Here is a 10,914-nt window from a genome sequence, read left to right as displayed (position 1 = left end):
TTGCCCTCAGCCACCACTGCACACATGCACACACAAAAGGTTGTTCTGTTGGGTTTGTTTGTTTGTTCCCCAACAGGGTTTCACTGTGTAGCCCTGGCTGTTCTGGAACTCACTCTGTAGACCAGGCTGGCTTCAAACTCAAGAGATTGCCTGCCTCTGCCTCCTGGGGATTAAAGGCATGTGCCACTATGCCCAGCTCACAAAGACCTTTTTTAAAGACTGACCCTGGTGTAGCAGCAGCATGCGCCTCTAATCCCAGAGACTGACCCTGGTGCGGCAGCATGTGCCTATAATCCCAGTACGTAGGGGTCAGAGGCATGGAGACTGCTGCAAATCTGAGGCCAGCCTGAGCTACATATGGTACAAAATCCTGTCTCAAAAAAATCATAAATTCTCCCCAAACCAAAACACTTATGGTCCCACACAACCACTGCATTTAAAGCATTGAGAACATGTGCTTTTATATGTACTATTATCACTGCTGTTAATAACGAGTTGAAGCAGCTTCATGGAGTAAGGTTGTCGAAAGTGTCTATCAAATGCAGAAATCAAACACTGCAATACCATGATGAAAACCTCATCATTTAATTAGATTTGCCACAAAAAGCATTAATCTTGGCTACCTACCCATTGCCCTCCTCCACACAGCCATCTGCCTTCACATGCACACAGAACAGGAACCCAGACATGCACCACCCCACAAGATTCATGGGAAGGAATGACATCAAATGGACTCAGCCTCCTCCACAGAAATGAAGCAGGATGAATAGATATATTTTGAAGAAGACCTTTGCAGAGACAGGTGGAGCACGGGGAGGTGGAGGGATCTCTTAGAGATCAGAATCTGCCTGAGGAGCACAAAGCCCGTGGTTCACCCAGAAGCGGGCCAAGTCTAAGGGCACGGGTTCTAGGATTGGCTAGGCTGAACGTTTTCTCAAATGTACACATGATGGCAAGAGAAGCTAAAGTCCTTTCTCTTCATTGCCCTGTCTCCTCTAGTTCCAGACAGTGGCTATGAAGCTCCTGAGAGAACAGACTCAGTTCCTCCAGGATTTCATGATTCCCAGAGCTTCCGGGAGGCAAGGAGGGGCCAAGGAGGGGACTGGAGCTGCCTGTCCCTCCCCATGCTCAGGGCTTCTTCTCTCCACCTGTGAGCACCAGAGCCTGCAGGATGTCGGACAGCGACACAATGCCCTTGACCACATCATTCTCATCCACCACCACCAGACGGTGAACCTGGAACAGAGCACCAAGAAGTAACGTCAGTGCCAACCTCAGTTAGGGAGAGCGCTTAGTGGCTTGAGGGGGTGCTGGCTTCCTACCTCCGCTTCCACCAGTCTATTGATGATGGTCTCCAGCGTCTCGTGGAGATAGCACTTGAGAACACCCTCAAAGTAGTGGGACCGGTGCTGCAGAGCTTTCGTCACAGACACATCTAGGTTGTTGTAGGTCTTTTCTGCTGCCAAATTCTGGAGGTGGGGGGGGTGCGCTTGAAAGGGGCCAGGTCCCAAACCCTGGACCAACCCAACCTCACGAGAGGACCTGAGGGCACTCCTTAGCTCTGCCCACAAGCCATGACCAGTCCATTCAGCTACTGTCCAGACAGGATTCAAAGCACAGATATGCCTGACACCAAAGAGCCCCCTTCTGTCTCCTCTCCATATTCAACACACCTCCCCTCCTCTCCCTCCCAGCCCCTCCACTGTCACTTACAATCACATCAAACTTGGAGTAGATGTCCACCACACGCCCTAGGGAGACAGAGGCAGCTCAGAAAAAAAAAATCTGGTAGCCAAAGTTCTTACTACCCACAGGATCACCTTCTAAGCTGATCTGAGGGGACAGCAGGTTTTCCCAGAGTTTCCTGACCCCCAGGATCCTCCCTCTTCTTTTCTAGTCTCTCACCTTTCTCGTCCACCACAGGCAAGGCAGAAACTCGGTGCTGTACAAAGATGCCTAGAGCCACGTAGACAGGCGTGGTAGTGCGGACCATAGCAATGTTGGCATAGGTGCCAATCTGCAACTCTTCCAGAGACTTAGACATGAATTCTGGCTTGGGGAACTCAGTGATCTGAGGGGAGAATCATCGGCTTTAGGGGGTTCTATGGTATCTATGGTAGAGCATGAAATGCTGGGTTTAGTCCTCAGTACCCAAAACACTGAGTCAGGGCTTGACTTTTAAGGCCCCCAAACTGCTGAGTCTATACCTCCAATCCAGCACATAAGACGTAAGATATAGGTTAAAGTACACTTACAAACAACTTGAGGAATTTGAGGATGCGCTTGTGAGTTAGGATGTACAGGGTGTTGCCTGACTCTGGGTCAATCACTGGAAGTCTGTGGATCTTATTTCGAATTAGTGAAGAGACAGCATCAAACAAACTGTGAAGAGGTGGAAGGTCGGGGTTAGGTTCCTTAGATAGTGTTTACAGACCGCGAAAGCTCAGCATCGGGAGGGGCAGTGGGCAAACAGACTGAGGGTGGTGTGGTGTGGCTGGGTGTGAAAATGCGCCTGTACTGTCAGCCTGAGGACAAGCAGAAGAACCACAAGTTCAGGCCAGCCTGAGCTCTGGAGTAAGCTCAAGGCCAGTCTTGGCTTTGTGTGAGATATTTTTCTCAAAAAAGAAACAAACAAACAAACAAAAAAATCATGGCTGTGTGCATTGGAAGAAGTTCCCCTCTGTCATGTCCTTGCTCCTGGGTCTTCAGGTATTAAGGGCTAAACACATAGCCAGAGCTTACCTGGCATTTGGAGAAATGCAGACCAATGGCTTGAAGGAGTCCTGCAGGTATACCTCTGAAGGGAAAAGGGTAGTTCACAAAACACTGCCATGCGAGTGTTTCCCAGGAAACCCTCCATCCCTTCATCTTTCAAGACCTCCAATTCCCTATGTACCTCTCCAAGTCTCTATCTTGTGTTCTTCCAGTTCATAGATCTGTACCTGGAAGCAGAAGCAGCGAATCTGAGACTCCCTTCTTCATTAACCCATATGGCTTTGCTTGGAGGGAAAAACCAGGCCTGAGGGGCCCACAGGTGAGGACCAAAGCTAGGGGTGTGGTTTGCTTTGGCGGATCAGGCTCCTTACCAAGGCTGACTTATAGTATCGGTGCAGGATGTTGATGAAGTCAGTGATGGTCAGCATGCCTGGAGGTCAAGACAAGAGCCCTCAGCGCAGTTCAAGGCTTCTTCCACCCAACCGGCAAAAGATGCCAACAGATGTATTCCAGGAAAACTTCTGCTTACCCACAAAACTCTGCTTCTTACTATCCCACAGAGGGGCGGCTCGGACACCGTTAGTCACCAGGGCAAAGAAGGCTTTCTTTACCTATAGCCAAAAGAGTGAGATCCTAAGGTGGCAAGGAAGAAGGGGGTTGGCGTGTGGAAGTATGAGGTGTGAAGAGGGGCACTGAGCCAGCAGGTCTGAGGGATCCAGAGGAGGGAAAGAGCCCCACTCACCTGCAGGGAAGTATCAAACACAACCAACTTGGAGCTCGTGGGGATCAGGTCGTAGCAGCGATGAGACTTCATGAAGGACGTATACACACCATTGTTCGATTCTGGGTTCTCTGCACATGGAGAAAGTTGATGTCTTTTATGTAAGAACTTATAGCCAGAAGAGACAGAAAACCAAAAAGAGTTCTAGCTTCTCAACTCTGAAGATATTTCTGCTTTGTTTTTATTGTTTCTCACCTTTTCATTAGAGTTTTTCTTCCTATTTAACATATTTTCAATTGTCTTTTCTTTATGTCTGTTGAAGACCTGCAGGTGGGAAACTCATGGTTCAGGCAAGGCTATTTCTAACAACATGAAGTACTCAATCAACTTGGCCAGAACTCAGAATAACAGTTGTGAGTCAGAGATTCCAAAGGGAGAGCCTGGCTACATTTACCTCCATTCTTCTGGTTTATGTATTTCTTTTTAAATAACTAAGTCTTTTTTTAAAAAAAATTATTTATTATGCATACAATATTCTGTCTGTGTGTATGTCTGCAGGCCAGAAGAGGGCACCAGACCTCATTACAGATGGGTGTGAGCCACCATGTGGTTGCCAGAATTGAACTCAGGACCTTTGGGAGAGCAGGCAATGCTTTTAACTACTGAGCCATCTCTCCAGCCCAATAACTAAGTTTTTTAAATAAATAATTTCTTTCTGTGTGTATGGATGTTTTACTTGTATATTTGTGTACCATATGTGTCCCTGGTGCCTGTTGAGGCCAAGAGGGTGTTGGAGTCCTTGGGAGTTACTGACAGTTGTAAAATGCCATGTGGGTGCTGGAAATTGAACTTGAGTTTTCTGAAGAAAAGCCAGTGTTCTTCCACTGAACTAAGTCTCTAACTCCTTCATTCTCTTGAGATAGAGACTTGCTATGTAGCCTAGGCTCGCCTCAAGCTTGTAGTAATCTTATTGCCTTAGTTCTTCAAATGCTGGGATTTGCCAGGCGATGGTGGCGCATGCCTTTAATCCCAGCACTCGGGAGGCAGAGGCAGGCGGATCTCTGTGAGTTCGAGACCAGCCTGGTCTACAGAGCTAGTTCCAGGACAGGCTCCAAAGCCACAGAGAAACCCTGTCTCAAAAAACAAACAAACAAACAAAAATGCTGGGATTTCAGGCATGCAACACCATGTCAGGCAGTCTGTGTTTTTAACTGCTTGCTAGAAACTGGAAAGGCAACCCTCCAAAATAACCCCCTGAATGTTTTATGTACTAGAACAGATATTACAAATAAGACCCTGGATTTCTATGTACTATAACAGATACTTAGAAATAAGAACCTGGCCTTAGTGCCCCTCGCACGGAAGCCACTTCTGCTGCTCAGGCCGCGCTGCTGGCAAGTTCTGAGAGAAGTCTGCAGTCAAGGTATCTCAGTTACCTGTTCTACTACCAAGACTCTGTCCCGCTGTCCCTGACGCCAGCCATCATGCCAAGGGGACAGAAGAGTAAGGCCCGTGCTAGTGAGAAACGGCGCCAGGGGCTCAAGGATGCTCAAGCAAAGGAGGCAGAGAAAGAAGAGTCACCTGCTGGCTCTGATCAAGCTTCAGGAGATGCTAAGCCAAGCACTTCTACTGCTGACTTCCCACAGCAGTCTGAAAGCTCAGGACCCAGCAGCACTGCCAGCCAGGGAGGAAGCCATGGAAGGTCTGATAATGGTGACCAGGGCCAAGGGGATGGAAAGGAGCATTCCTCCGGGGCTCTACTCTCCACTAGAAGCATGCAGATGGATCTTATGACAAGGAAGACAGGAATGCTGATGGAGTACGTGCTCCTCAAATACCAAGTGCAGCAGCCCATGAGGAGGGGAGAGATGCTCAAAGTTATCAACAAAAGGTTCAAGGAACATTTCCCCGAGATCCTCAAGAAAGCCTCCTATCGATTGGATGTGGTGTTTGGCCTTGAGCTGAAAGAAATCCTGCCACATGGTCAAGCATAGGAGCTTGTGAGCAAGTTAGATTTGGAGGAGGATGGAAGTAGGAGCAATGAGCTAGGTGTTCCTACCAGGGGCATTCCGATTGCTCTCCTCAGTGTGCTGCTGAGGAGGATGTCTGGTATTTCCTGAATGGAAATGGAGCTTTGATGGGGTCCCACATCTCATCTTTGGAGATGTCAGGAAGCTCATCACTGAGCAGCTAGTGTGGGAAGAATACATAGAATACTGTCAGGTTCCTAACAGTGATCCTCCATCCTATCAGTTCCTGTGGGGCCCGAGAGCCTATGCTGAAACCAGCAAGATGAAAGTGATAAAATTTTTAGCCAAGGTCAGTGTAGCCATTCCTGAGGATTACTCATCTCGTTATGAGCGGGCTTTGATTGAAGAGGAAGAGAAAGCCCAAGCTGCAGCTGCAGCCAAGTCTGGCAGTAAAGGCAAGGCCAAGGGACATACTAAGACCAAGTTAAGTCATTGTACTCACAAGTGAGGTATAAAGTAGCCTCTGTTTTATGATTGAAAAGGTCTGTTCATATTTTTGCAGGTAAGCTGTTCATAATCTTTTGGAGGACTTTTAGCATAGTTTTAACTTGGGAATTGAACTCAGGACCTCTGGAAGAGCAGCCAGTGCTCTTAACCTCTGAGCCATCTCACCAGCCCTTGAAGTTAAATGTACTCAAATAAATTTTGAAGCCTGTTCCTTCACTGCTGTTTACCAAGTTGGGAGCTCAAATTTTTTGGATTGATTTAAAATACAGTTTGCAAATTGAAATGTTCTAAGGATTTGATGATGTTCATATAATACTATGGAATTAGATTAAGAAAATGTAAAATATGAAAGAAAAATATTCAAAAGTGTTAGGCTTCTCAGTGAAGATTTTCTTTTAGTCCTTATTTTCTTGGCATTGATGTAGGGATGTATACTGACTTTTGTTTCTGATATGAAAATATGTGTGAGAAAAAAAAGAAATAAAAACCTGGGTGTTCTATGCACTATAACATATACCTAAAAGTAACACCCTGGATGTTCTATGTACTATAACATATGCATAAAAGTAACACCCTGGATGTTCTATGTACTATAACATATACGTAAAAGTAACATCCTGAAATAACACCCTAGGTGTTCTATGTACTATAACAGATACTTAAACATATCACAGCGTTTAATCTTCCTCCCACTTTGCCCTGTTTTTCAAGCTAGAATCTCACAGACTTCACAGAACTCTACCTGTCTCTGCCTCCTGCTGGGATTGAAGTAGTGCACCACCACTTGCCACCCTACATCTCTGACTTCTCATTGGTCTGTTAAGTAAGTATTATCCTTGTGTTTTAGGTGAGAAAACAGATGTAGACCAGTTAAATGAACTGTTCAGGTCGTACTGCTGAGTGAGTTCAAGAGTTACCGTAAGCTCTGACTGACTCTGTACTGTACTCCCAGCACCAAGCTGCGTTTTAAAAAATGGTTTCTAGGCAGGTGATGGTGGTAAACACCTTTAATCCCAGCACTTGGGAGGCAGAGGCAGGTGGATCTCTGAGTTGGAGATGAGCCTAGTCTACAGAATGAATTCCAGGACAGCCGGGGCTACACAGAGAAATGTCAAAAGAAAATATTTATAATAGTTTTTTTTCTCTCAGTGCTTGGGAGCAAACCTAAACAATTAGACAAGCGCTGCACCACTAAACTATATTCCCAGTCCTCAATATTTTGGGAGAGGCTTTTGATCGGGCTAGTTCTGAGCGCAAGATGAAGTCCAGATCTCCCCGATTCAGTCTCTCCAGTGATGGGATTATAGGCAAACACTATCACTGTGGCTCCTATCAGTTTCTTTCTTTCTTTTTTTTTTTTCCTGAGGTAGGATCTCAAGTAACCCAGCAAGACTCAAGCTCCAGGGCTAGCCAAGAATGACCTTGAGCCGGTCTTCCTCTCTGGGCTCCACAGGTCTGTAACAATACACCCCCAACCGAGGGAATATTTCTTGAGGGACCTTGACAGTGCCTTTTTACATAGTTTTACATTTTTATTTATGTGTATGGGTGTTTTGCCTACATGTATATCTCAATACCACAAGCATGCCTGATGCCCTTGGAGGTCAGAAGAGGGCATCAGGTCCCCAAGACTGGAGTTACAGATGGTTGTGAACTACCACATGGGTGCTGGGAATTGAACCCAGGTCCTCTGAAGAGCAGCCAGTACTCTTAACCACTGAACAATCTCTCCAGCCGGTGATTTTTTTTTTAAGCGAGGGTCTCACTATATAGAGCAAGCCAGTCTCACACTCTCACCACCACACCCAGAAAGACACAAGCCTCCACATGCTCCATATCCCCTCCTGCCCCTGCACACACAAACACAAGCCTCCACATGCTCCATATCCCCTCCCGCCCCTGCACACGCAAACACAAGCCTCCACATGCTCTATATGCCCTCCTGCCCTGCACACGCATAGAGAAACAGGATTCAAATTCTATTTTTGCACATTTTATCTAAATCATATCTTAGGTGGGAACACTTGAATGTTAATTGGACGCTCTAACTGTATAAACGAGTCTTGTTGACTGTGAGACATTTGGAGGTTTTCCTGTCAAGGAGAGTCTGTCTACAGCTGATTCTTTAACTCTGAGCCTGGAAGACTGAAGTCTTTTCTGTAGTATTCTGGAAGCTGATTGTGGGAGGCTCGGCACCCAGCAGTTTCCTTGAGGTTCTGGTTTTCAGTACAGTCTGTAAGCCCCTCTCCACACCCCCAGTCTTGGTCTGGGTGGGGAGTCTCAGCAGTATCCAGTGAGACAGTTTGTTTCTTAGACTTTCAAGCCTTCATTACTGTTAACTACAATGCACCGTACTCAGACCAGCTAAGTCATTTAGATAACTCCCACACACTTTCCAGCTTCCACACCCATTCCTACAATCCCCTCTCCTGTTCTTATTTTTGTGAGTTCGTACTAAAAAAAAAAAAAAAGTTCTCTAGGGTGGTTGTGTTTGCATGCATCTGCACACGTGCCACAGCATGTGAGTTGGTTCTCTCCTCCCATCTTTTTGTGAATTTTAGGCATCAAACTCAGGTTGCTAGGCTTGCATGGCAAGCATCTTTATCTGCTGAACCATCTCACTAGCCCAAGATATTTATTTTATGTTTATGGGTGTTTTGCCCGGATCTGTGTCTGCCTATTATGTTTATGCAGTTTCTGTGGCGGCCAGAAGAGGGCATCAGATCCCCTGGAACTGGAATTACAGACAAGACAGTGTGAGGTGCCATAAGGGTGGTAGGAATTAAACCAGGTCCTCTAGAAGAGAAACCAGCGCTCTTAATGGCTGAGTTATCTCTGAGCCCCTTGTTTTGTTTTTCAGAGGACTGAAGGTGGATGTGGGCACTCCATCTACCATGTTAACTGAAGAGTTCCACTGTTTTTCAGACATGGAAACCCAACTCACAGATACCAAGACATAGCTTTAGATACCAGATGAAGATATACTACACCGAGTTAGACGCTATCATTTTAAGACAAAAGCCCACACACATATTGAACTTGGATTTTCCAGTTTTAAAAATAATTTAAATCACTTTCCAAATTTAAAAACTCTACAAATTTATATAAAAATCCCAAATTCTCAAGTTTCTTTACAAAAATAGGTCTTCATTGAGCAGCTATAGACAGCTGCTGTCTCCTTTTAAGCGGGACACAAGATTTACAAGTTGTTACTTGTCATATTTAGCCCTCCTCATCCTCCTGATCCACAGGAACAGCTGAACTTCTGCTGCGTGTTTTGGACAATGGGTACTGATATCGTGTGTGGTATTCAGCTATGGAAAGTCATCTAGATAATGAAACATGCAATAACATAGATTTGTTTTTTGTTTTTCAAGACAGGGTGTGGTAGTTTGAATAAGAAAATCACATTTGAATGCCTAGGAAGTGGCGTTAGGAGATGTGGCCGTGTTGGAGGAAGTGTGTAGTGGCCTTTGGGGTTTTAAAACGCTAAGCCAGGTCCAGAGGTTCTCTCTCTCTCTCTGCTGTCTTTGGACTAGGATGTAGAACTCTCAGGCCCTTCTCCTGCACCATGTTTCCCATCATGATGACGATGAACTAAACCTCTAAACTGTAAGCCTGCCCCAATTAAATGTTTTCTTTCATATGTTTTCTTTGCAGCAATAGAAACCATAACTAAGACACAGGGTCTCTCTGTGTAGTCCTTGCTTGTCTTAGAACTTGCTCTGTATACCAGGCTGGCCTTGAACTCACAGAGATCCACCTGCCTCTACCTTCCCAGTGCTGGGATTAAAGGCATGAGCCACCACTGCCCAGTTCAGCTGATATTTTTTTTTACTAGATAATGCCTATAATCAGCTGATTTTTTTAAGCCAATAAAACAGAACAATTTAAATTTCTTGTCAAGAACTCAGAGAAGTCTTAATAATATGTCTTTGGATTTTGTTGGATGCTAGGTTTTTTTGTTTTGTTTTGGTTTTTTGAGACAGGGTTTCTCTGTGAAGCCTTGGCTGTCCTGGAACTCACTTTGTAGACCAGGCTAGCCTTGAGCTCACAGAGATCTGCCTGCCTCTGCCTCCTGAGTGCTGGGCTTCAGGGCGTGCACCACTACTGCCTGGTTGACCACCTTTTTAAAATTTTGTGTTCCTGTGCATCTGAGTCTATTATTTGAAGCCTGTTTTTCCCATGTATATATGTGAGTGTACATGTATGTGCAGAGATTCAAGCTTGATGCTGAGTGTGTTCCTTGATCAGTCACTCTCCTTCCACTTCATTTACTGAGCAGAATCTCACTAGTTTGGTCTGGGAAATCCATCTTTGACTCCTGAGTGCTGGGACTACAGGCCATGCCTGCTCAACATTTACCCAAGTTCTGGAAACTCAAACTCCACTTTCAAGGCAAGAGCTTTCCCAAGTGAATTTTGTTTTAAACCAAGGTTACAAACATCTAAAGAAAGTGCAGGGCCCCGGGCGATGTCTCAGTGGTGGTGAGCTCTGAGCACTCGCATGGTGACTCACAACCATCTGTAATCCCAGTTCTTGAGGATCCAACACCCTCTTCTGACCTCCACAGGCACCAGCACATACACGATGCACAGATATACATGGAGGCAAAACACTCACACATGCAAAAAAGTTTTTTAGTATAAAAAGGTGATCCAAGGGGCTGGAGAGATGGCTCAGTGGTTAAGAGCATTGCCTGCTCTTCCAAAGGACCCAAGTTCGATTCCCAGCAATCACATGGTGGCTCACAACCATCTGTAATGGGGTCTGGTGCCCTCTTCTAGCCTACAGGCATACATACAGAATATTGTATACACAATAAATAAATATTTTTTTTTTAAAAAAAAAAGGTGATCCAAGTTGCCCCCATGCCAAATACAGCAGTACAAGGAAACAAACAGAAATGGGCAACCGGAGCCGGGCGGTGGTGGCGCATGCCTTTAATCCCAGCACTTGGGAGGCAGAGGCAGGCGGATCTCTGTGAGTTCGAGACCAGCC

At 45.7% G+C, this 10,914-nt stretch overlaps 1 protein-coding gene across 2 annotated transcripts in view; it reads right to left on the bottom strand.

Annotated features, from left to right (window-relative positions):
• Positions 1–561: 561 nt before the first annotated feature.
• Positions 562–10,914, bottom strand: part of Prkag1 (protein kinase AMP-activated non-catalytic subunit gamma 1) — an 18,308-nt gene continuing 7,955 nt past the window's right edge. Inside the window, exons 1-11 of one of the 2 annotated variants that reach the window (XM_026782780.1) lie at positions 3,692–3,899; positions 3,458–3,567; positions 3,245–3,326; positions 3,087–3,145; positions 2,897–2,942; positions 2,743–2,797; positions 2,256–2,382; positions 1,906–2,071; positions 1,714–1,751; positions 1,323–1,469; positions 562–1,236 (exon numbers count right to left, since the gene is read on the bottom strand). In XM_026782780.1, the coding sequence (XP_026638581.1) occupies positions 1,129–1,236; positions 1,323–1,469; positions 1,714–1,751; positions 1,906–2,071; positions 2,256–2,382; positions 2,743–2,797; positions 2,897–2,942; positions 3,087–3,145; positions 3,245–3,326; positions 3,458–3,529 (900 nt within the window). In that variant the 5' untranslated portion in view covers positions 3,530–3,567; positions 3,692–3,899 and the 3' untranslated portion in view covers positions 562–1,128. Of the gene's footprint in view, positions 1,237–1,322; positions 1,470–1,713; positions 1,752–1,905; positions 2,072–2,255; positions 2,383–2,742; positions 2,798–2,896; positions 2,943–3,086; positions 3,146–3,244; positions 3,327–3,457; positions 3,568–3,691; positions 3,900–10,914 lie in introns of those variants that run through there. The other variant, XM_005353945.2, reaches the window with a different exon arrangement.

This window comes from Microtus ochrogaster, chromosome 15, assembly GCF_000317375.1.
Source record: "Microtus ochrogaster isolate Prairie Vole_2 chromosome 15, MicOch1.0, whole genome shotgun sequence".
Lineage (NCBI taxonomy): Eukaryota > Metazoa > Chordata > Mammalia > Rodentia > Cricetidae > Microtus > Microtus ochrogaster.
This window is presented reverse-complemented; position numbering and strand designations above follow the sequence as displayed.